The sequence below is a fragment of the Ceratotherium simum genome, unplaced genomic scaffold, assembly GCF_057802395.1.
Source record: "Ceratotherium simum simum isolate JZ-2026a unplaced genomic scaffold, ASM5780239v1 HiC_scaffold_43, whole genome shotgun sequence".
Classification (NCBI taxonomy): domain Eukaryota; kingdom Metazoa; phylum Chordata; class Mammalia; order Perissodactyla; family Rhinocerotidae; genus Ceratotherium; species Ceratotherium simum.
Window position 1 is genome coordinate 2,316,872 of NW_028261259.1, and position 23,213 is coordinate 2,340,084.

At 36.8% G+C, this 23,213-nt stretch overlaps 1 protein-coding gene across 1 annotated transcript in view; it reads right to left on the reverse strand.

Annotated features, from left to right (window-relative positions):
• LOC147911374 (5'-3' exoribonuclease 2-like) overlaps window positions 1–23,213 on the reverse strand; it is a 171,690-nt gene that overhangs the window by 120,388 nt on the left and 28,089 nt on the right. The window contains exons 17-25 of the mRNA XM_087428022.1: window positions 20,045–20,163; window positions 17,615–17,750; window positions 15,992–16,099; window positions 15,811–15,900; window positions 15,061–15,133; window positions 10,456–10,539; window positions 9,157–9,254; window positions 8,436–8,515; window positions 7,003–7,059 (exon numbers count right to left, since the gene is read on the reverse strand). Coding sequence (XP_087284148.1) covers window positions 7,003–7,059; window positions 8,436–8,515; window positions 9,157–9,254; window positions 10,456–10,539; window positions 15,061–15,133; window positions 15,811–15,900; window positions 15,992–16,099; window positions 17,615–17,750; window positions 20,045–20,163 — 845 coding nt within the window. The remainder of the gene's footprint in view (window positions 1–7,002; window positions 7,060–8,435; window positions 8,516–9,156; window positions 9,255–10,455; window positions 10,540–15,060; window positions 15,134–15,810; window positions 15,901–15,991; window positions 16,100–17,614; window positions 17,751–20,044; window positions 20,164–23,213) is intronic.

Sequence of the window (23,213 nt, forward strand, 5' to 3'; positions counted from 1 at the left end):
GTGAAATAAGTCAGAGGCAGAAGGTCAAATACCGTATGATCTCACTCATTAAGTAGTAGACAATAACAACAACAAACAAACACATAGAGACAGGGATTGGATTGGTGGTTACCAGAGGGGAAAGGCGCAGGGAGGAGGGCGAAAGGGATAATTAGGCACATGTCTGTGGTGATGGATTGTAATTAGTATTTGGGTGGTGAACATGTGAACATGATGGAATCCATGCAGAAATAGAAGTATAATGAGATACACCTGAAATTTATACAATGTTATAAACCAATGTTACCACAATAAACAAACAAAAAACAGAAAAGAAAAAGGAAATGTAGAAGAATTTCTACACAGCATTAACACATTTTAGTCAGAGACCATAAAAAACTATACCTTATTTTAGTTCTTAGGCAGTATCTTAATCGGAATAAAGGAGGCAGAAAGTTAGGCTTATCTGGTAATAGAGTTTTACCAACTGAGTTTCATAAAAGAATTAAAAAGCAAGGGAGTTGCAATGAACACAGGGGTGCATGTACCTTTACAAATTGGTGTTTTCAAGTTCTTTGGATAAATACCCAACAGTGGAATAGCTGGATCATATGGTAGTTCTATCCTTGATTTTTTGAGGAATCTCCATACTGTTTTCCATAGTGGCTGCACCAGTTTGCACTCCCACCAGCAGTGTATGCGAGTTCCCTTCTCTCCACATCCTCTCCAACACATGTTGTTTCCTGTCTTGTTTATTATAGCCATTCTGACGGGCGTGAGGTGATATCTCATTGTAGTGCCCATCAAGGGACGAATGGATAAAGAAGATGTGGTATATATACACAATGGAATACTACTCAGCCATAAGAAACGATGAAATCCAGCCATTTGTGACAACATGGATGGACATTGAGGGTATAATGCAAAGTGAAATAAGTCAGAGGGAGAAGGTCAAATACCGTATGATTTCCTTCATTAAGTAGTAGATAATAACAACAATAAACAAACACATAGGGACAGAGATTGGATTGGTGGTTACCAGAGGGGAAGGGGGGAGGGAGGAGGGTGAAAGGGATAATTCGGTACATGTGTGTGGTGATGGGTTGTAATTAGTATTTTGGTGGGGAACATGATGTAATCTATGCAGAAATAGAAATACAATATGTACACCTGAAATTTTTACAATGTTATAAACCAATGTTACTGCAATAAACAAAAAATTAAAAAAAAAAAAAGCAAGGGAGTTGAAGATAATTGCATAGACTGGCTGAAGCAGTATAAGTTGAGGTCTAGGAGAGACAGGGAAGGAGATGAACAAAAGAAGGAATAGACTAGTGTGGAGAAAGCACAAGGATCCAGCCCGATGTCTTGGCAAAGTTTAAGAACAAGGATGTTTGGTGTCACTGCACGTTTAAAAACCTGGAAGGACAAGTTTAGAAAGAAGAATGTCTGAATTTAATGGCAAGGAGTATGGTGTGGCTGTGGAATTAGGCGTTCAAAGTGAAATGTAGATCATTGTAGGTAAGAGGTCAAGAAATTTAGAAGCCAAGGCATTGGATACTGAATTTATCCAGGACAATGGCAGAAACTGGGCAGGCACTCAAATTGTAAAAGCATAACAGGAGTCACTCAGTAATTAGGAAGTGCCAAGCATAAGAAAGAGTGAAGGATGACACAGCTGGAGCTGGATGGCAGGATTTTCTGTGCAGGAATAATAGACAGGAAATTGTGTTAATGAGTAAAAAGAGAACTGACCCACTTTTAGACCCTAAGGCGCATAGTCTACATGGAAGAGATATCTACTTAAGACAGATGCAGGCGAAGTAGCATCTCCAAAGGAGAATCAGATTTGAGGAAAATCAAGGAGCTGGAGGAGAGTTCAGTAAAGATGTGGCAGGAAATTCACAGGGCCAGGGAAACAGTTTTGAGGGAAGTGAGGCACAAAGTGGTTGGGTCTGGGCTGAGGAAACATGCAGTCATGTGGGAATGAGAGCATGGAAAATAATAAATGAAACATTTCAAACAATGATCAAGTGTGATAGGAATGAGACACACAGGGGGATTAGCTGGCCACAAGTTTTCCAGAAGAGTGGGTTTTTGTAAACCTTTGTAGTTGGGGCAGGAATCACGTCTTTCTAGAAGAAGACTTCAGACTCAATGCCAGCCCACCTAAGGAGGCAGACAACGGGGATTATTTTAGTTCTTAAACCTCTAACACATTGAATACTTTCCTTGTCCTGTGTCAATATTTTATAGTTACAAATATAAATTGTGAAATTTATTTGTAAATTTACTGTTTCTAAGTTTATATCTCTCTTCAGTAGTTCAAATGTGATGCTACAGTGGGAATAAAATTACATCCTAGATTTATTTGCCAACAAATCTAAACAAAAGAAGGACATTCAAAGAAGGCTAAGCAAACTTCTCCCACTAAATGTGTCCCGAGACAGCCCTGAGGAGTAGCAGGTGGTGTGCTCTTTGTGCCCATCAAGCACTCCAGTGACTCTCCCCTCCCCTCCAGGTGCTGTGCTCCATCATCGCAAGGGTGTTGCACTAGCTCTACTTGGCCTCCTTCACCTGGATGCTCCTCGAAGGACAGCAGCTCCTCCTCACCGTTAGGAACCTCAAAGTGGCCAACTACACCAGCACAAAAAGACTCAAGAAGAGGCTTCTGTATCCTTTTGGCTATGGGACCCCAGCTATGATTGTGGCTGTGTCTGCAGGGCTCAACCCCCATGGATATGGCACACCTACACAGTGAGTGGGGTGCTGAACTCCTGCTGATGGGGAAATGTGTGTACACCTCTCTCCATGGGAAATCAAGAGACAACAACAGAAAACTATTTAAGACAATCATCATTATAATTATTAATATTGACATCCATAATATTAACAGCAGTGGTGCCAGCAGTTCTCACTTGCCGTTTCCTATGTCCAGGCTCTGTGGTAAACACTTTGTATATAATATTCCATTTGACACTCAGTATCCACATTTGAAGTAGGGTTTATTCCTGTGTCCCCACTTAACAGGTGAGGAAACTGAGACTCAAAGCGGTTGTGATTAGTTCTTGGTCAGTGAATTAGGTAAGTATCAGATTTGCCTACTTCTGGAAGGTGTTCTCATTCAACTAAATTTTGCTGCATCCCTAAATCATTGCATTCACAACACGAAGCAACTTACTCATCTTCTTGGGCTTTTCCTCCTATCATCAATATCAGACTGTCAGGGGCCGGCCCGTGGCTTAGCGGTTAAGTGCGCGTGCTCTGCTACAGGCGGCCGGGCTCAGATCTGGGCGCGCACCGATGCACTGCTTCTCAGGCCATGCTGAGGCCACATCCCACATACAGCAACTAGAGGGATGTGCAACTATGATGTACAACTATCTACTGGGGCTTTGGGGGAAAAAAAAAGGAGGAGGATTGGCCGTAGATGTTAGCTCAGAACCGGTCTTCCTCAGCAAAAAGAGGAGGATTAGCACGGATGTTAGCTCAGGGCTGATCTTCCTCACACACACAAATATATATATATATATATATATATATATATATATATATATATATATATCAGAGAGTCAGGAGGAAATGGTTTGGCATTTAAAGTGCAAGCAGGTGAGCTCCCTGAATTACCACTCAAATGTACACTATCATACAGATGGAATCATTAATTTCTGGGGTGTTATCGAGTAGTAGAGGTTATCTAAACTTAAGGTGCATTTTCCGACATTTTATGAGAAGAGGTCAAGCAGCTCGGCGTCCTGTGAAGAGTTACACGCAGGGACAGTTCAACTCCCCCAAGTGCTGTCAACCATCGAGTCTGTTCCTGCTGCATGTGCTCCGCCTCCTGCAGGCGTCTGGGTCTCAGTCATCTGCTGGGCAACCACGAGCCTCACACACACTGCAGTAACGGTCATATGAAAAATCTATCTTCACACACATGACATGTTTTAAAAATCTCCCTGAAGAGATGAAACATTCTGTCCTTTGCCTGATTCATCCAAAGGTGACTACAGAAAGTTTGAAAACACTCCTCTGAAGAAATAAGTTTAGGCTCTTAGAAGACTTTAGCAAACACTGGTTCCAACACTATGAACAAATGAGCTTTTACATGGATTTAAAACTATGCTGGGTGCTATGAGAGAAAAAGAAAAACCTAACAATGCTACTGACGAAAATAACTAATATAAAGATGACACAAATCATAGATTACCTTTTAGAAGATGAGAAAAGCAATGAAGGCTACAAAGGGGAAGAACATTCCAAACAATGGGAGGAAGGCATAGAGGTCAATGGGATACCGAAGGGACCCACCTGGGTAGCAAGGAACAAGCGTCCTTGAAGAACTGTGGGGATTCAGACACAGAGCTATGGCTCTGCCACATTATAAAAGGCCTTCCTTGAAAAAGCAAACGAGTGTAATTGCACCAGCACTACAGAGCAGCCAAAGATTTCCGAGGGCCAGTCGTGTTTGAGAAAGACAAGCCAACAGACTCAGGGGGCAGGTGGACTCAAATAAAACCGCTGCGAGGTCACCACAGTCATTCAGGAGAAGAAGACACAACACAGGCTCACTGGGAAGAGCCACACACGAAACATAATGTGAAAGAAAAAAATACTCCACAACAGTGCTGTAGACAAAGGGAGTAACGTAGAGCGAGAAGCCAAAGCATATAATGGGCTCCCAAGTCTGGGCAACTGGGGAAACAGGAGGCCCAGGGACACAAAGGAGAGACTGGCAAGGAGAACTGGGGACGGGCACAGGACAAAGACGTCAGTCTGGAGCACTGAGTTTGAGGTAGAACAAAGGGGTGTACGTGTGTGCGCGCGTGTGTACTCCTCCAGATGAACAGAAAATTGTGCTTGCTGCACTGGGAAGATAACTCTTCTGTAATTTTAAAATCGTATGCAGGTTTTATATAGTAAAAGTTAACAAAGAATTATTCTAAAAATATTATGTCTAAGCAAATTACAATGGTGAAGAGCAGGATGAGGAAAAGTAAGGGAGATAGCTCAGTTCTATTCAAAGTGGAGTTACTAACACATTGAATGATTTATGGAATCAGAATTAGAGAAAAAAAGATCTCCTAGGTTACAGCCGACTGTATGCTCGAAGGATCCTTCTGTGAACTTAAGACACTTCAATAACGTCTATAATATACTTTCTCAACACTACAGATAAGACTTAATGTAATGGGAAGAACCCACCTAAATTCAACCTGAGGAAACAACTTCTCAAATATGGAATGGAATACCATATGCAAACAGAGAAGGGAAAAAAATGCCAGGAGTCAAAAGAGAGAGAAATAACTGGCAACTGGCACTGGAGGCTGCATTCTCAGATTTTCGTTTATAAAGCAAACACAACACTGGGATGTATAAGCCTCTAAACAAACACACAAAAAACTGCAGTAAACTGGATCTCAGCCTCAACTTTACCCCTCAGAGAAAACACTGAAAATCCCTCATAAAGTCAAAGTTAACTTTGGTCTTTCAAAAATCTCGGAAATTAACTCAGATCAATTTTATTATGAAGTTATTTTCATTATATACCTAAATATGCACCTAGACCTGGGATTTGTTTTATAAATTTAACAATCTTGTGAACACAGTGGACGTGAAATAATACCACAGGCCCCTTCAGGCTCAGGAAAAAAACCAACAACAATAACATCATACAAACAAAAACTCCAGGACCTGTCAATTTTGTAACTCTTCCCTTGGACAAGTCTCTCTAACTAATTAGAAAGTTAAGTAGAATTAACCATTTCCAAAGGGCTGGGGAGGAAGGCCCTCGAAAACATGCAGAAAAATTGAGGAGCACAAGCAAACAAGTGACAATCCAAAGAGGGAACCAGTGGGATTAACTGGGCCGCAGCACCACTGCCAGCCACAGACCCCAAGCATTAATAGGCAGTGTCCACACTGGATCTGTCAGAACCAGACTGTTTGTGACGGGTGTAGGAGCACAGCTTACAATTCTGAACTCCACCCTCAACAAAAGAGCCCAAACACAAAGAGCCAGGACAAATTATGTGTCAAGATAAACAAAATTGTGTGTAAAGATAAATAAAAGCAACTCATCTAGGAAGATTTTCCAAATTCCCCACAGTTTTCTTGAAATAAAAGACTTTCTAGAATCGCAGTTGCTATCTAAATCCATTAAAGACAGGAAAATAAATATGCCTATACTTCACAATGAGAAATCTAAGTAAAATCTAAACTATTTCTTGAGAGTGAAAGCAATAATGAGTGGGAAAGGAGGATTCAGGAATAGCCTTCCCAAGCAGGCTTCTATGAAACACTTGAATTACTAGAATGTGTTTGCCTTAGTCTTGCCTAAAGATTGAAGAAAATGACAACATAAACCCTGCCATCAAGATTAGTAATTATATACAGTAATTACACAAATGAGTAAGTTTGTTATTTTTATTCTAAAGTCATATTATATTTTACATTATTTTTGCTCAATAGAAAATGCTATTACCATTGAAGAAATGAACTATAAGTTATTCAGATAGCAGAAATTAGCCCTTTAAGTTTATAATAATTATTGATAAAAATTTCCACAAATTCATTCTATCTCAACTTAACCAAGATCAAGTATATAACAGTCTGCTTTTTAAACTCTGCAGGGCCACAGCTATAACATAATGAAAACAGCCTGTTATAATACAGTGACGCTGTGTGGGCCTCTGGGGTGTAGAGGTCTGTTTGCTCCTATATAGCAAACTATCCCCAGAAACTCCTACTTCCTACCTCCCACTTTCCTAATCCCGGAAGAATTGGAAGTTGTCAGGGGAAACCAGAAAGCTGAGAAACAAGCTTGTTAAATCACTAACCTTAACAATACACATAATTTAAAGTCAAGAGGCTCTGCTCTGAGGTCTGCAATACAGGGACTCTCCAATCTCAAAGCACTGCTGGAATAATAGCTGCCCTTTCCTTGGGAATCGGAGGTCTTCTTAAACTTATTTGCAAGCTCAGAGCTGTGTTTTGGGCGAATGTCACGTATTTTGGAAAACTGACCTGACTGCAGCATTCTGTGTCAGATCCCGTAACACGGGAACAGGAGAACACACTATTCTAAAGAGAAAGAAGAGAAGAATTATCTATTCGTAAATTGTAACCTTTTTGCTAAGTGGAAGTAAGATGTTGCTTTAGGAAAGAGAAATCATTAAAATGCACCAACAAAATATGATCATTTATATCTTTAAAAAAGGACCCCATCTTCCTTGTTTGTAAGCTCATTAACAGAAAATTATTATGGGCAAAGGGCTCATACCAGAATTTGTAAAGAATACCAACAAACCATGAGGAGGGGTTGGGGGAACAGACAAGTGAATAGAAAAAGAGAATAGGTACTTCATAAATGAGGAAAACCAAACGGTTAATAAATATACCATATGGCATTCAATTTCATTAGGAATCAGAGAAACACAACTGTAAACCACATGGTGCCAATAGGCATCCACTAGATTGACAAAAACTAAGGTAGTGACAATTTCAAGGGTTTGCAAGAATGTACAGCAACAAGATGTCTCACAAACAGTCACTGAAATTCTAAAATAGTGTAATCACTTTGGAAAACCACCCGACATTATCCAGAAAAGATGAAGATACATCTTTCATTAGCAAAATTCTATTCCTCGATATATACCCTTGAGCAGCAGTTCTCAAACTCTGATCTCAGAACCCCCTTACACTCTTAAAAACTGAGGACCTCAAAGAGCTTTTGTTTATGTTGGTTATGTCAATCAGTATTTACCTATTAAAAATTAAGGTTAATTTTAATTGAAAATTAAGAAATTAATTAAGAAATCTGAAAATCTTTTAAAAATACTAATTTAAAGATAACAGTAATAGATTACACAACATACACAGATATTTAGTCAACAAAACATTTTTTTAAGAAAAACTATTTTACAAAGTAAAACAAAAATAAATGAGAAGTGTCATTGTTTTACATTTTTGAAAATTTTTTTAATATCTGGCTTGATATCTATCTTAATAGATGGATTCTCTTATCTGCTTCTGATTCAGTCCCTTGAGATATCACATTACATTTAGCCTCTGGAAAACTCCACTGTACATTCAAGAAAGAAAGAGAGCAACAAAAGGAAATAAGATCATAACATCTTAGTATTATTATGGAAATAGTTTTGACCTTGTGGATCTCCCTAGGGACCTCCAGGGCTCCCTGCACTTGGCATCAAAGCCCAGTTCTTTAACATAGTAGCTCTGTCAGACATGTCACAGCTCAGACATGTCACAGCTCTGACAGAGCTACTATGCTGAAGAGCTGGGCTTTGATGCCAAGTCTTTTTTAGCCCAGCAGATTTCTGTTGTTGTTATTTTGTTTCCTCACTATTATTAGAAAGTAAAACATTTAGGCAACAAGGAAAAAGATGCTAACTAAACTTCCTCCTAGTTGACCCAATTATACACAAATGAATGCTTACTGATCTGGAAGAATGGCTTCTTCATCCAAAGAAAACTTTCCTGGAATCCCATGACATAGTTCAGGTGGTACACCCACTGGCTGTGGAAAAATGCATTCCTGATTATATATCCAAAAGAATGGAAATCAGGGACTCAAACATATACTTGGACACCGATGTTTACAGTAGCATTATTCTTAATAGCCAGAAAGTGGAAACAACCCAAGTTCTCATCAACAGATGAATGGATAAACAAAATGGCGTATGTACACAAAATGGAGTATTATTCAGCCATAAAAGGAATGAAATTCTGACACATGCTACAACATGGATGTACCCTGAATACATTATGCTAAGTGAAATAAGCCAGATACAAGAGGACAAATATTGCATGATTCTACTTATATGAGGTACCAAGAAGAGGCAAATTCACAGGGACAGCAAATAGAAGAGAGATTACTAGAGGCTGGGAGGAGCGGAGAATGGAGAAGTATTGTTTAATATTGTTTAATGGGTATACAGTTTCTATCTGGGAAGATGAAAAAGTTCTGGAAATGGATAGTGGTGATGGTTGCACAACATCGTGAATGGACTTAATGCCATAGAATTTTATATACTTAAAAACAGTTAAAATGGTAAATTTTTTTTCTACTTTACCAAAAATTTTTAAATGCATTCTCAATTAATTAACCAAATAATTATACTAACTGAAAACACTTCATGATGGCAAAAAAGACCATACCTCTGTGGAACCTGTCTGATACAGCTCTAAAATGAAGTCGTGCAGTGGGTGATGTTTCCCCACAAATAAGACATCGCCTCCAAGACTATTTCTTCTAGCTGGGGGAAAGTAAGAAAAGAATGAAGATCTAACAATTATACCTACAAAAGCAACTTTTATGAGAGTAAAATAGGAAGCACCTAAATTTTAAAAACTTAATTATAAAGTTTACAAAAAATAATAGACCTAAACGTGTGATGCATCTCTGTAGAAAAAACAAAGCTTTGACAATAAAGTTTCGAAGATCAATGACTATCAGAAAAAATTATCCCTAAAAGATACCTGAATATAGTCTTGCAAGATAAGGGACAAAGTTTTCTTATTTATACAGAACTTAATTTCTTACTATAAGAAACATATAGACATTCTCTGAGGAAATACAAATAAATTGCATCATCTAATAACAAAGATTATTCTATGGATGGTTCATAATTATTTCTATAGGTTTATTATACTAGTATTAAATAAATTTTCCAACAAAGCCCAGCTTTACAATTTCCCAATACTTTTAACTGTCAGTATTAACGACAAAATGCCACTTTTTGTGTAAAATAACATTTCAAGTTAGCAATATGAGGGCAAATGCTTTTGTTTCAACCTAACCTTTCAAGCAAAGTTATTGTTATTTGGTGGGGATGAAGGGAAGAAGGGAGATGAAGGAAATTAATAATACCCTCCCAACATGCAAAAATACTTTTGTGTATGCATATTATACAAGAATCAAAGTCTTGGGCCTGCCGGGTGCTGTAGTGGTTAAATTAGCACACTCCACTTTGGTGGCCCAGGGTTTCACAGTCTCGGATCCTGGGCGCAGACCTATGCACCACTTATCAAGCCATGCTGTGGCGGGTGTCCCACGTATAAAGTAGAGGAAGATGGGCACGAATGTTAGCCCAGGGCCAATCGTGCTCAGCAAAAAGAGGAGGACTGGCAACAGATGTTAGCTCAGGGTTAATCTTCCTCACCAAAAAAAAAAAAAAAAAAGAATAAAAAAGTCAGAAGATATTCTTGAAGTATTGCTTTTTAATAAATTTAACAAACACTTGTAAGTTAAAAAATTTTATTTAATTACTATGCAACTTATGGATAATAAATTTTAAGAAGCAAACTTAACTTTTGTCATAAAGAAGTCAAATCAATGATTTATGCCCCCTTTATGGGAAATTTGACAAATGAAAAAAAAAGGTCTAATTTTACAAGGAAATGTAAAGTCTCTATTACACAGACTCAATGTCGACCAAGTGGAAGTATGATTCTTACTCTCTTGTGGAGTGAGGTCTGGGTATACCTCTTCTAGGGCAGCTCGCAGCCTTCGCTCATCCACGAACGGCAACAGAGCAACACCTGGGGAGACAAATGCACACCAAGTGGCCCAGCTATTAGGATCACCTAAATTTCAACTACCGTTGGTCCATATAAACATTTCTAGTAGAATTTCCCTGCTGATATAAAAACATTTTGGAACTGAACTCTATTTAGCCAAATTTCAGATAGAAATACTTCCCCGTGGTGGTAGAAGAAAAAATTCTATTTGTTCTCCATCTTTAAAAGGGTTCATATGGAAAACCACGTTTGCTGAATCTTTACTCTGTGATGACAAAATTTTTAAATTAAATGCACAAGTGGCCACCTGGACACTGGTCTATGTTCTCACCTTACTTATTTACTAGGATGCCTTCGGGCAAGCCAGTAATCTCCTAAGGGCTTGAGCATATCCCTTTATCTTTCTAGGACTTGATTTCTTCTTTTGTAAAAAGAGATCATTCAACCAAAATACTCAGAAGGTCTGTTCAACTGGAATATGTGGAACGTCTCTTTCAGCTCTAAAATTGCATAGTATTCTGTTTACATTTTAAAACCTAATAATTAGGGCAGGCCCCGAGGCTTAGTGGTTAAGTGCACGCGCTCTGCTGCTGGCGGCCTGGGTTCGGATCCCAGGCGGGTACCGACGCATCGCTTCTCCGGCCATGCTGAGGCCGCATCCCACATACAGCAACTAAAAGGCTGTGCAACTATGACATACAACTATCTACTGGGGCTTTGGGGAAAAATAAATAAATAAATAAATTTATTTTTTAAAAAAACCTAATAATTAATTTATATACAAAAAATTTTTAGACTTGTTTAAATAACTTTGTCCCCGGGAGGGCATGTAGAATAGTGGCTGTTCATTTTTAGGCTGAAAACTGTCCTCTGGAGTGTGCTGGAATTAAGGTCATTATTTGGACCTACACGCATAATTTTCAAAGAATCACACTGGAAGACAATTATCTATTACTACAAAAACATGCAACGTTATTGAAGCATATATATATTCTGCTGTAAATTATTATATATATTATAAATAGTATTTTGGCTAAATAAAAATTTTAAGATAAATAACGAGAAATGCTGACTAGAGCTAAATAATTTTGAAACCACTGCCACTCAAAACTGCTGTATTTGTGACTGTTCCCCTTAAAATGATAAGAAATGAAAGGTTTCCAAAGTTGTCTTTAAATTATTTAGCTACCGTATTTTCAAAATTAGGAAACACGTTCAATTTTACTACCTAGTAGGGGAATATATAGATTTTTTAAAGTTAAAAAGAAACTAGGTTCTAGTGTGAATTCTGAAGGTCCAAAAAGTGATTTCAAGGATTATTAACATCCATCATCTGAGTAAGGCTATTTATCAATTACCGGTAAACACTTATGTAGAAAAAACCGAGGCAGTGGTCAAGTTTTATTTAGTCATACACTTAACAAAATCTGTATCGTGCAAAACTACATTATCTAGCTTTTGTTTTCTACCTACTAGATTTAGGATTTAAACAAATCATCAGAAAGACTTTCCTTCAATATCAACTCCAGAATCTAACTCCAAACAGTAAGCAACCTGCAGTGCTAATGACAGCAATAAGGTTACTAAGCAACAAATCAGTCTGACTGGCCAGGGTGGGAAGGAACGTCTCACACCCAGATGTGATGATGGTCCTGCCTGAGAGGGAGCTGACAGTAAACACGACAACAGCAGCTACTCTTTCCTACTTTTTTCCCACTGATTTACTACGTTACATGCATGAGCTCATTCAATCCTCTCAACAACACAGAGGCAGCCCAAGCAGTGGTAATACTTAGGTAAACACAGTGGTCATGCTCTCCAAGTTCAGATCTCAGTGCTGCCACTGTGTGACTTTGATCAAATTACTTAAATTCTCTGTTTATGTAGAAAATACAGTGTTTGAAATGACTATGCTATATTCCTTTAATACATACTAAGCAAATATTATGAAAACACAACATTGCAAGAACATATCTTCAATAAATGTTGAAAAAGTACCCAGATATATTTTATCTTCTATCATTTTAAGATGTACTCAACTTGGGCAGGCCCTGTGGCTTAGCGGTTAAGTGCGCGCGCTCCGCTACTGGCGGCCCGGGGTTTGGATCCCGGGCGCGCACCGACGCACTGCTTCTCCGGCCATGCTGAGGCCGCGTCCCATATACAGCCACTAGAAGGATGTGCAACTATGACATACAACTATCTACTGGGGCTTTGGGGGAAAAATAAATAAATTAAAAAAAAAAATAAGATGTACTCAACTTAGACAAGAACTTACTTATTATCATGACTTCCGATAAGTTTTAAAGACATATGCAGAAATGACTATCTCCTAATAGTACTAAATTTTACCTCAAGAAAGATGTCTTCTTGCTACAGTCTAATAAATAAAAATATTTATATAACATATAAAAATATAGAAATATTAAAGGTCTGAGTTTACACCCATCCTAAAATTCATCTGGAATCTCAAGAGACCCCAAATAGCCAAAACAATCTTAAAAAATAAAAATAAAGTTGGAGGACTCCCACCTCCTGATTTCAAAACTTACTACAAAGATACAGTAATTAAAACAGTTCGGTACTGACTGGCACAAAAACAGACATATTGACCAAGTGAATACAGAGCCCAAAAATAAACCCTCACATACATGGTCAAATGACTTTCAACAAGGGTGCCAAGACCATTCAATGGGGTAAGGGCAGTCTTTTCAACAAATGGTGCTGGGAAAATGGACATCCACACACAAAAGAATGAAATTAGACCCTTACTTTATACCATATACAAAAATGAACTCAAGATGGATCAAAGACCTAAATGTAAGCTAAAACTATAAAACTCTTAGAAGAAAACAGGGAGGAAGCTTCATGACATTGGATTTGGCAATGATTTCTTGGATATGACATCAAAAGCACAGGCAACCTCCACCAAACAGCCCCACAAAAATTAGACTTCATCAAAATTAAAAACTTTTGTGCATCAAAGGACACTATCAACAAAGTGAAAAGACAACCCACACCATGGGAGAAAATACATGCAAATCATATATCTGATAAGAGATTAGTGTCCAGAATATATAAAGTATTCCTACAATACAACAAAAACCCAATTCAAAAATGGGCAAGGGACTTGAATAGATATTTCTCCAAAGGAGAGACAGAAATAGCCAATAAGCACATGAATAAAAGGTTCAACATCACTAATCATTAGGAAAACGGAAAGCAAAAACACAGTGATCACCACTGCACACCCATTAGGATGGCTACTATCGAAAATCAGAAAATAACAAATCTCGGCAAGGATGTGGAGACACTGTAACTGTTGTGCACGACTTCCTTTTCCTCTGGATCTTTCACACCACACTGATCACTCAGCAAGTCAGCTGCACGCTTATACATTTACTCATTTATTTAAAAAATCCAGGCAAGGATTTATTTAACAAACACTTACATAAATATATTTACTTATTTATGTATTTATACTATTACTTTACTGCCTCCCATTCTCCTATATCTCTTCTCCTTCCAGTTTAATCAAAACATCCTCCACAAAACACGTTCAAAAACAACCTAAGGCCCCAATCCACTGACATATAACAAAATATGACCACAGACCACAACACTTACACAACCCCAATCAATAGGCTGCAATTCTCATTATCATTCCATTAAAGTAATATGAAATTTCTGTTACTACATAACCAAAAGTCAACCCTAAAATCTCATAAAATAATGATTTTCAATTTATAAATTATTATTTATCCCCCTTTGCGCCACAATTCTCTTTGAGTCATTTTACTGGTCATCTGCATCACAGGGAATAATAAAGGAAAAAGAGTGAAAACATGATTTTACCAAACTGCTTATTACCCTAGAAAAATATATGGTGGAAGAAAAGGTTAAAATAATTTGCTGAAAGGGGCTTAGGTGTGAAATAATCGTTGGCTCACTGTGTGACAGACTTCTCCACTGTGTTTTACATTCAGTCATCATCACACATTTGGTGAGTGATCAACAGTACCTTAAATTTAGTACTAATTTTATATTGTCATTCTTACAAAATCTGTGAGCAGAAGGAATGAGAAAATAGATATGTAAATAATAAATAAACTTTAAGTAATGATTAATGCCAAGTATTTAAACTAAATTTCTAATACTTTTTTCAAAAGTTTCCATGGAGTATAAGTGAACCTCCACACGGACACTTCATGTTTCTACAACTCTCAGCAACCTCACAAGGTGTCAATGAGCTACTGATGGAAGGAGCATGTCCCACATCCCATTAATTAATCACAAAGGAGACAAAAGATATAATCATTAATCTATTTCAACTCAATTTACTGTTTATCAAAATGCTACTATTAAAATTACTGTTCATCATTGCTAATCCCAGGTTAGATGAAAAAATATCAAAATTTCACATATAATCTTTAAAATACTTATCTTTTACAGAAATTCTTTCATCCCATAAATCATGTCTGCTTACAGTTTACCAAAAGGAGAAAATTATTTTAACAAAAAGGAATAATGTCTAAATTTTACCTTGCCAGGCATATTTCTTCCCATTTAAATCAATAGCAAAATCTTCAGGGTAGAAGTCAATTATACTAGAATCCTGTATCAGGGAGAAAAGCAAAGATTCAAAACAAAAGTCACATATTTCTGTTATAAAGAATTTGATACAACTTTCATTCGAGTTATCAGGCCTGATAAGAAAATGAAGTTTCATTCCTTTTAAAAAATGTTATTAAGATATCAGGTCACTAATCCCGGGCCTAGTAAAAACAAAATTAACAATTTTATTTTAAAAGATGAAAATAAAAAGGCCTTATTATAAAAGAATTTTAGAACTGACGACTGTGGGCCCAAGACAGTGAAGAGTTTATTAACTCTAATAATTCCTACTTCTCAGCTGGGTGTCACTCTTTCTAGCTAGGACACAAAACACACGCAGCGGTGACTGCAGGTAAACCAGCCTTCATGCTCTGGTACCCACCACACATGGCTGGAACCAATAAAAATAATGACTTACAGGTATGCTGAGAACAAAATGACTGTTATAAGAATTTCTCCCAAACACATATCAATTTTATTTACTGGGTAGGGTACTGATGGCCAAGGAAAGCAGGGGAAAAAAAGTAGTAAAAAATATACAGAAGAATCCAAATACTTTTACTTTGTTTCTGGACTTCACTATTGTAACTATAAGATGCAAAAGCAATTGTGACTAGTGCTAGCAAAATGTACAACAAAAATCCAGTTACCAACACACTCAAAAACTAAGACACTCACAGGATCACTCATGAGCTTCCGCCATGATGGAGGTAGGAAGTTACCACTTGCAGCTGGAAAAACTCCCCTAAGTTGTTCCACTGGTTTAAACTGCAAGAAAGAAAAAAAGTTTAAGATAAGACACAATTTTTATCTAAGCCAAAATTCTACAAATGTTATGGCTCTAAATACTCGAGCTTACTGGTTTAGTATCCTTCTCAAAATCAGAAGGCATGTCTGCAATACCTTCCAAGTCTGAAGCAAATGGTGCATAATGAAATGGATAATACCACTTCCAGGAAGCACAGCCCTAAAATCAGTAAAAACAAACAAAAAACAACAACAAAAACAAATCTATGTTAATGATGGACACAGTAAAGACAAAAAAATTAAACTATCAACCTATAATATTCTACCAATAAAACATATGACTTTTGGTATACATTCCATATATTAATTTTTTTCCATGAGTCCTAAAAGATGTTTGGATTAAATCTAAACTTTTACTTCGTATCAACGGCTCCTTGATTTAAAAAATACTGTAAAGCATCTTTAATAATCAGTAGTTAATACCAAACTTTATATTAACAAACACAATTTGGTGAAGATTTTTATCCTTAAAATGTGTTTGGTGACATTTCTTTCCAACTCGAGAGCTGCTATCATCCCATAAAATGAAGAACAACTGCAGCTGACACTCACTGAGTGTACAGGTAGGTAAGGGACATCACTAGAAGAGTGACTGAGAGTAAAAGAGCCAAAAGTTTCATTTTACAATTCCCTATTATATTTTCATGTGACAACTTTCTCTTTACTTTAAAAATATTTAAGTAAACCAATCAAAAAGAAAAAACAGTAAGTTATACTCAAAGAAAAGAGAAGCCTTCCTGAAATGAGTTTTGACTCTGCGCCTAGTGAGTTAAAATCCTGAGGGTCAGAGCCGGCCCAGTGGCACAGCAGTCAAGTTCACACGTTCCACTTCAGCGGCCCAGGGTTCACCGGTTTGAATGCTGGGCTCGGACCTACTCATCGCTCATCAAGCCATGCTGAGGCGGTGTCCCACACAGAAGAACCAGAAGGATTTACAACTAGGATATACAACTAGGTACTGGGAACTTTGGGGAGAAAAATGTTGAGGGTCGGAGTAAAACACGAAATGAGAATATTTTATAATTGATACTTAGTGTATTAAATTACTTTCTACTTTCCAACAAACTTCACCTATTCCCAAGTCACATCAAATTTGCTTCACTCCCCAAGCACGAAACCAGGTATTATCAGTGCTACAATCCCCTATATGTCCACCTAATCTCTCACCAATCTGACATCTCATTTATCAAAAGCTTTAAGTCAGATACAGATTACTCCAATGAGAATGCACTTCATGTAACATCACTACACTATATGGAGGAAATGGTATCATTCAAATTCCTTTCAAATTCTTACCAGTTATTTTCCAGGCTTTTGTCCTTTGTTCAGTCATTTAGCGACTGTGTATTAGTTACTCTGTTATTTTTTATTCCAATTAAAAAAAACAATAAACTTTAATAATTTTAAAGACCAAGTACTCTCAACCACAGTATTTAATGCTGAAATTCTTTAGCATAACAAAAATTAGCTTCATTTATATATTAACACCTAACGAGCTTCAAAGGCTTTACAAACAAATCTTATTTAATAAGTAATGAATTTCTTTATAGGAAGCTTGAAAATATGAGTCTGGGTTCAATTTCAGAATATAGCTCAACAACACACACTATTATAGAAATAACTATTTTCTTAAAATGATTAACTAGAGATTTAGAGGAAAATATTCATTTTGTACCTGGTAATAATATCGAAGAACCCAGCAGAGCCCTTCAACGTAAGACTGTACAATTTTACGACGGAATTTGTCATCAGCTGCATCAACGTCAAATTTGTTCTTGTAGTACCGCTGCTTCCAACCAGCTTCCCAAAGCCTAAAAATCAGGCAAAGCCAGTTCATGTTGAATTAATACACTTTCAGTAACTAGCTACCAATTTATCATCCAAATCAATTTATACTTAATATCCAGGTAAAATGTAAATGAGTTAAACAGTAATATTAACATAGCATCATTTAATTATTTCTAAAAAGTCCACTTTCACAGGATTTATTATCAACTTAAAGATAGTTAAACGTTAAAAACTCAAACACTGATTCTAGAAAGATCATTACAAAACTACAGTAAAAAAAAAAAGAGAATAACCATTTATTAAAGTAGATACACAACACTTGTTTGCTCAGATTTTCATACTGTTTTACATGTTTTTTTGATTGTAGAACAATTCTAAAACTACATTTTAAGATGCAAATACTGAAGATATTTTATATAGTTCAAGTTCCTCAGTTTGTTAAAGTATATCTAAATTACATAAAGAAAGTCAACTAAATTACTTTTTTAAAAAAGAATAATCTAGAAGCCAGGCAGAAATTATGTATATACCTACTCTCCCTATCCTTGGGCCTTCTCCCTCATTCAGCAAAGCATTGTTGGCATAAGTGAAGGACACGGACACACACACACACGTTCTGGTAAAACTTAGGAGGAGGTCATCAATTCACTAAATTTTCATTAATCACTGAAAATACAATGTGAAAAACCACATTTTCACTCAAAGTATATTTTTTTATTTTTTTAAGTACTCATTTCTCAATCTCTGAAAGATTTAAAGATGCCAAAGAATACTAAAAAAAAATCAAGAACGATCAAGAACATCAGGATGATTCTCCATTAAGGGCTCTTTTCTACCATGTGCCAGATCTTACTAATTAATTGCAGTCATGTTTCAGAATACACCATATCAATTTTTTTTATTTATTTATTTTTTTTGAGGACGATCAGCCCTGAGCTAACATCCAATGCCAATCCTCCCCCTTTTTGCTGTGGAAGACTGGCCCTAGGCTAACATCCATGCCCATCTTCCTTTACTTTACAGGGGATGCCGCCACAGCATGGGTTGACAAGCGGTTGAACCTGCGAACCCCAGGCCGCCGAAGCGGAGTGCGCACACTTAACTGCTGTGCCACCGTGCCGGCCCCTACACCATACCAATTTTAACTTTACCCCCACGCAAAAGATTTACAGAACATCAATTAGGAGAAATATCTTCTATCCATAATGTTGCATATCACTATTTTACAGAAACTATTAATGAAATAAATGCTAAGAACTCCAAGCATTTCTTGATAGAAGCAATTCTACTTTGATTATCTTCAGCACCAAAATTAAACAATAAAGTACTAAAAAAATCAAGTTAACTATTAAGCTGATATTGATCATGATGGCTACATGGTAAAACAAAAAATATACTCCAAGAGTTGCAGAAGCAGAGGATAAAAACTCAGATCAGGTAGATGCTCAATCACAAGTCACCACAGATCTCTGAATCTGACATCAAAAGATGTTGGGAAAATACAGAACCAGACATCACACTTCTGAAGTTTCTAATCATAAATACAAACACATCATCCACGTCCTATAAAAGAAGCATGAGCTGTGAACCACTACTGTTTAACTTTGAAATAAAACATTTTGCAAAATTCTAAATGAGTTACAATTATTGAGGTTGTTGGCCCTTTGCACTTGAGCCCAGGGTTCAAATCCAGATTTAATCACACAAGAGGCTGTTAATCTTATTATATAATGATCTCAAACTTCTGTATAAATTAAAGAATCCAATTTTCCTATTATAAATTTTAAGTATATAGCTAATGGGACTCTTCTCTGTCATGAAATATAGTTGTGCATATGCAAGTTCGTGGTTTTTAAAAATACATTTCTCTCTTAACCGAAAGCCTTTTGCATATTTCATTTTAAAGAAGAAACTTTTCAATTGAGATGATTAAAACAAACTATATCAAGTAACCAAATGTAACTGAACTTTCTGGGTTAAGCAGCTTGAAAATTTAATCTCATAACAGTAACATTCAGATCACATAGAGCTAAACACCTCATGTCTAGCCGATCTAGTGCCTGGTCTCAGAGGGAAAAGTGGCTTGCAGGACGAAAACCAGCATGCATACTAATCTAGATACTTAGGTTTAACAGCTATAGCTTACACATCTCACTGGAATTTACTGACTACCCTAACCCTCCACATTAATTACTGGTGGATAAAAAGATCACAGGCAAGCATCTGAAGGCACTGCTGCTCTAAGCTAAATAGCATTCATTAGACGGCATCTATTTCAGCAATTTGCTACCAAAGTGCTACGAAAAAATGGCTTCACCTGACTTTATCCTCTGGTTCAGGTTCACTGTCACTGTCTTCTGCTTTTCGCTTAATTCCTCCTATCGGAGACGGGGAGCCATCAGAAGTGAAACTCGTATTAGGAGATACTGAAGGACTCTGTAGACAATTATGACATTACAGAGGAAGGATTTAATTATTCACTTCACATAAGAAGTTACATCCAATTACTGTTACCACCATGCTCCACAGTAATACATTTTTTTTTAAGCTATTAAATAGATATGGTAAATATATTTAGAAAGTATAAAGACTGATCTTGGCCTACTCCACCTCTCCAAAAAAGAATAATATAGTACCAAGCCTCCTATGCTTAAACTCAAAAGAATTTGAACATTAAGGTAAAAACTGCTTCAGAGGAAATAAGAAAAACTTAATTTCATAGATTTTTTTTTTTAATTATAGGACTTGAACATTTTTTCCTTTGGTGGTTCCCTCGTGTTATGAATTTGTGATCACTTTCCACCAATTAACTAACAAAGCTGTAAGGGGAAAAATATATATATATATGTATATAAATTAATACATAAAATACTCAATGCTGGTGAGAATAAAGTTAGATGTAAGTGGTTCAACCTAGTACAACCATTCTAGAAAGCAACAGTTTAATGAGACTCCGCCAGATATCTGTTAAACTATTTTATACCTGTTGTTTTAAAATTCATTGTACAAATAAAATCTATTAGTCATCTTAGAAAAATGCAGCTTTTATTATTTCAAAGACTTGGATACCACTTTAAATTTACCATTATCTTCCCTTTGTACCTAACTCAATGAACACAGTAGCACCCTAAAGTATTTTAATATTTAACTAAAAAATTAGGGGCAGCTTGGTGGCATAGTGGTTAAGTTCACACACTCCGCTTCAGCGGCCCGGGGTTCACAGGTTCAGATCCCGGGCGCACACCTACACATCACTCAGCAAGTCATGCTGTGGTGGCATCCTACATACAAAACAGAGGAGGATGGGCATGGATGTTAGCTTAGGGCCAAACTTCCTCAGCAAAAAGAGAAAGATTGACAACAGACGTTAGCTCAGAGCCAATCTTTCTCACACACACACACACACACACAAAAATTAAAATGTTCTGCAACTTTAATGTTAAATGACCAAAAACCTAAGTGGCAGAAAATGTTTTCATGGTAAAGTTTTTCTTCTGTTATTCACAGTATATTAGATATTTCAAGTAAATTATTTTTAAATCGAGAACTCAGGAGCCTATTTTAATGATACTGTAACTAAAACCTCAGCATGAAGGTAGTTCACACCAAAGGCCAAGAAAAGTTACAACAAAGCAAAACTATATTTCACATAGAGCTCACAACACTTTCCTTTAATAAATGTATAATATCAATTTTATTCATGATACTGTATGGCTAATACTATCAAAAAAAAAAAAAAGAAAAGAAAAAAGAAAACAGGGGCCAGCCCTGTGGCCTAGTGGTTAAGTTTGGGGCCCTCTGCTTCAGCGGCCCGGGTTCAGTTCCCGGGCACAGACCTAAAACACTCGTTGGCAGCCACCTATATACAAAATAGAGGAAGATGGGCACAGATGTTAGCTTAGGGCAAATCTTCCTCAAGCAAAAAGAGGAAGATTGGCAACAGATGATAGCTTAGGGCCAATCTTCCTCACCAAAAAAAAAAAACCAAAAAAAAACCCCACAAAGAATAAAAATAAATCCAGGAAGGCACTGTTGTACTTGGAAAATGAGATGGGTATTTTCAGTCAGACACATCTGAGTCTGAAATACCAAGTCCAACCTTGACCAGCTGTATGGCCTTGGGCAATTTATTTAACCTCTGTCAGCCTCAACTTCAAACAGGGATGATACTGTTCTATCTCTTTACAGGTTATAGCAAGGATTAAATGAAACAATATATGTAAAACGTCAAAGCTGCCTGCCTGGTGCATGGTGGTTAACCATTCAGTAAGTCATCCCTATTAGTTTTTAAACAACACTAATCCATTTGGATTAAATTATGAGAGTGATATTCCTATCAATCATCTAAGTACAGAGAAGTTGTAAACAAAGCAGTCTTTCCCAAATTCACAAACAAGATATAAATTATCTTTAGACAACAAAAATAATATACCTTCGAGGGAAAAAAAGAAGAAAAGAAGTTGTTTGCTCTTTAACGCTAAATATCTGCTGCTCTTTTCTGCTCTATCTCTACTAACAAAAGTATTCAGAAATATTCTTTCCTAAACATACCAGAGTCATACCAATTCATTCAAATTTCTTTTTAACAAGCTGTTTTTGCAATCAAAGTTTACTAAACCGAGAATGGTTGCAAATATAATGAAACTACACTTCAGAATGCAAAATTTAAAAACATATTTATGAGGAAACAGAAGCTATCTAATAAAACATTAACCATGTTGACCATCAGTAGATACCAGTCAAGTACTGGAGCCCAGCACACCCAAACAGCTCAGAAAAAATAACACAGCAAAAATCCATAACTGGAAAGGCTTCCTTTAAATAAACTGGTCATTTGGTTTCATGATTTCCTTAAATTCAACACATTCTAGATGAAAACTCCTCTATGCAAAGATTCCAGTAGAAATAACTGTGTCAAGGAGAATTAAGACAGGATCAAATAAGCAACCTAATCACCAATCTCCCCATTCCTCTTCCCATGGCAGACATTATTAATCAATATAGTCTAATCCTGTGGAGCCTGAATATTGGAATCTTTCTCAAAGCAATCATAGCCGGCAAAGTTTAAACCTACCTGCCTCCCTGAGATTAAGAAAAAAGCATTTTATCATCAACGTGGTCTTAGCAATACTAGTCACTCTCAGTTCATTCTGTGAGGACGGTAGTCACTATAATCTTAAATGATGGACATTAGCTTTTTCCATTCTACACAAGCATATCACTGCAAAACCTTTCACTGACTCTCCATATCCCACTCTGTTAATGGTGTAAGGAATAAGACAAGAAAGGAAAAACAGAACAAAAAACACAACAGAAACCCCAGCCGCTTCTCTCAGAAGATGCAAAATCTGTTTCCACATTCCAAATCTAAGGTCCTAAAACTTCTAAGTGTGAATTTATGGGAATATAAATTCAACCAGTCTCATGATATGGCAAAAATTTCACATATAGGGTTGCCTTGTGATAAAGGATTTGAGCATCAATAG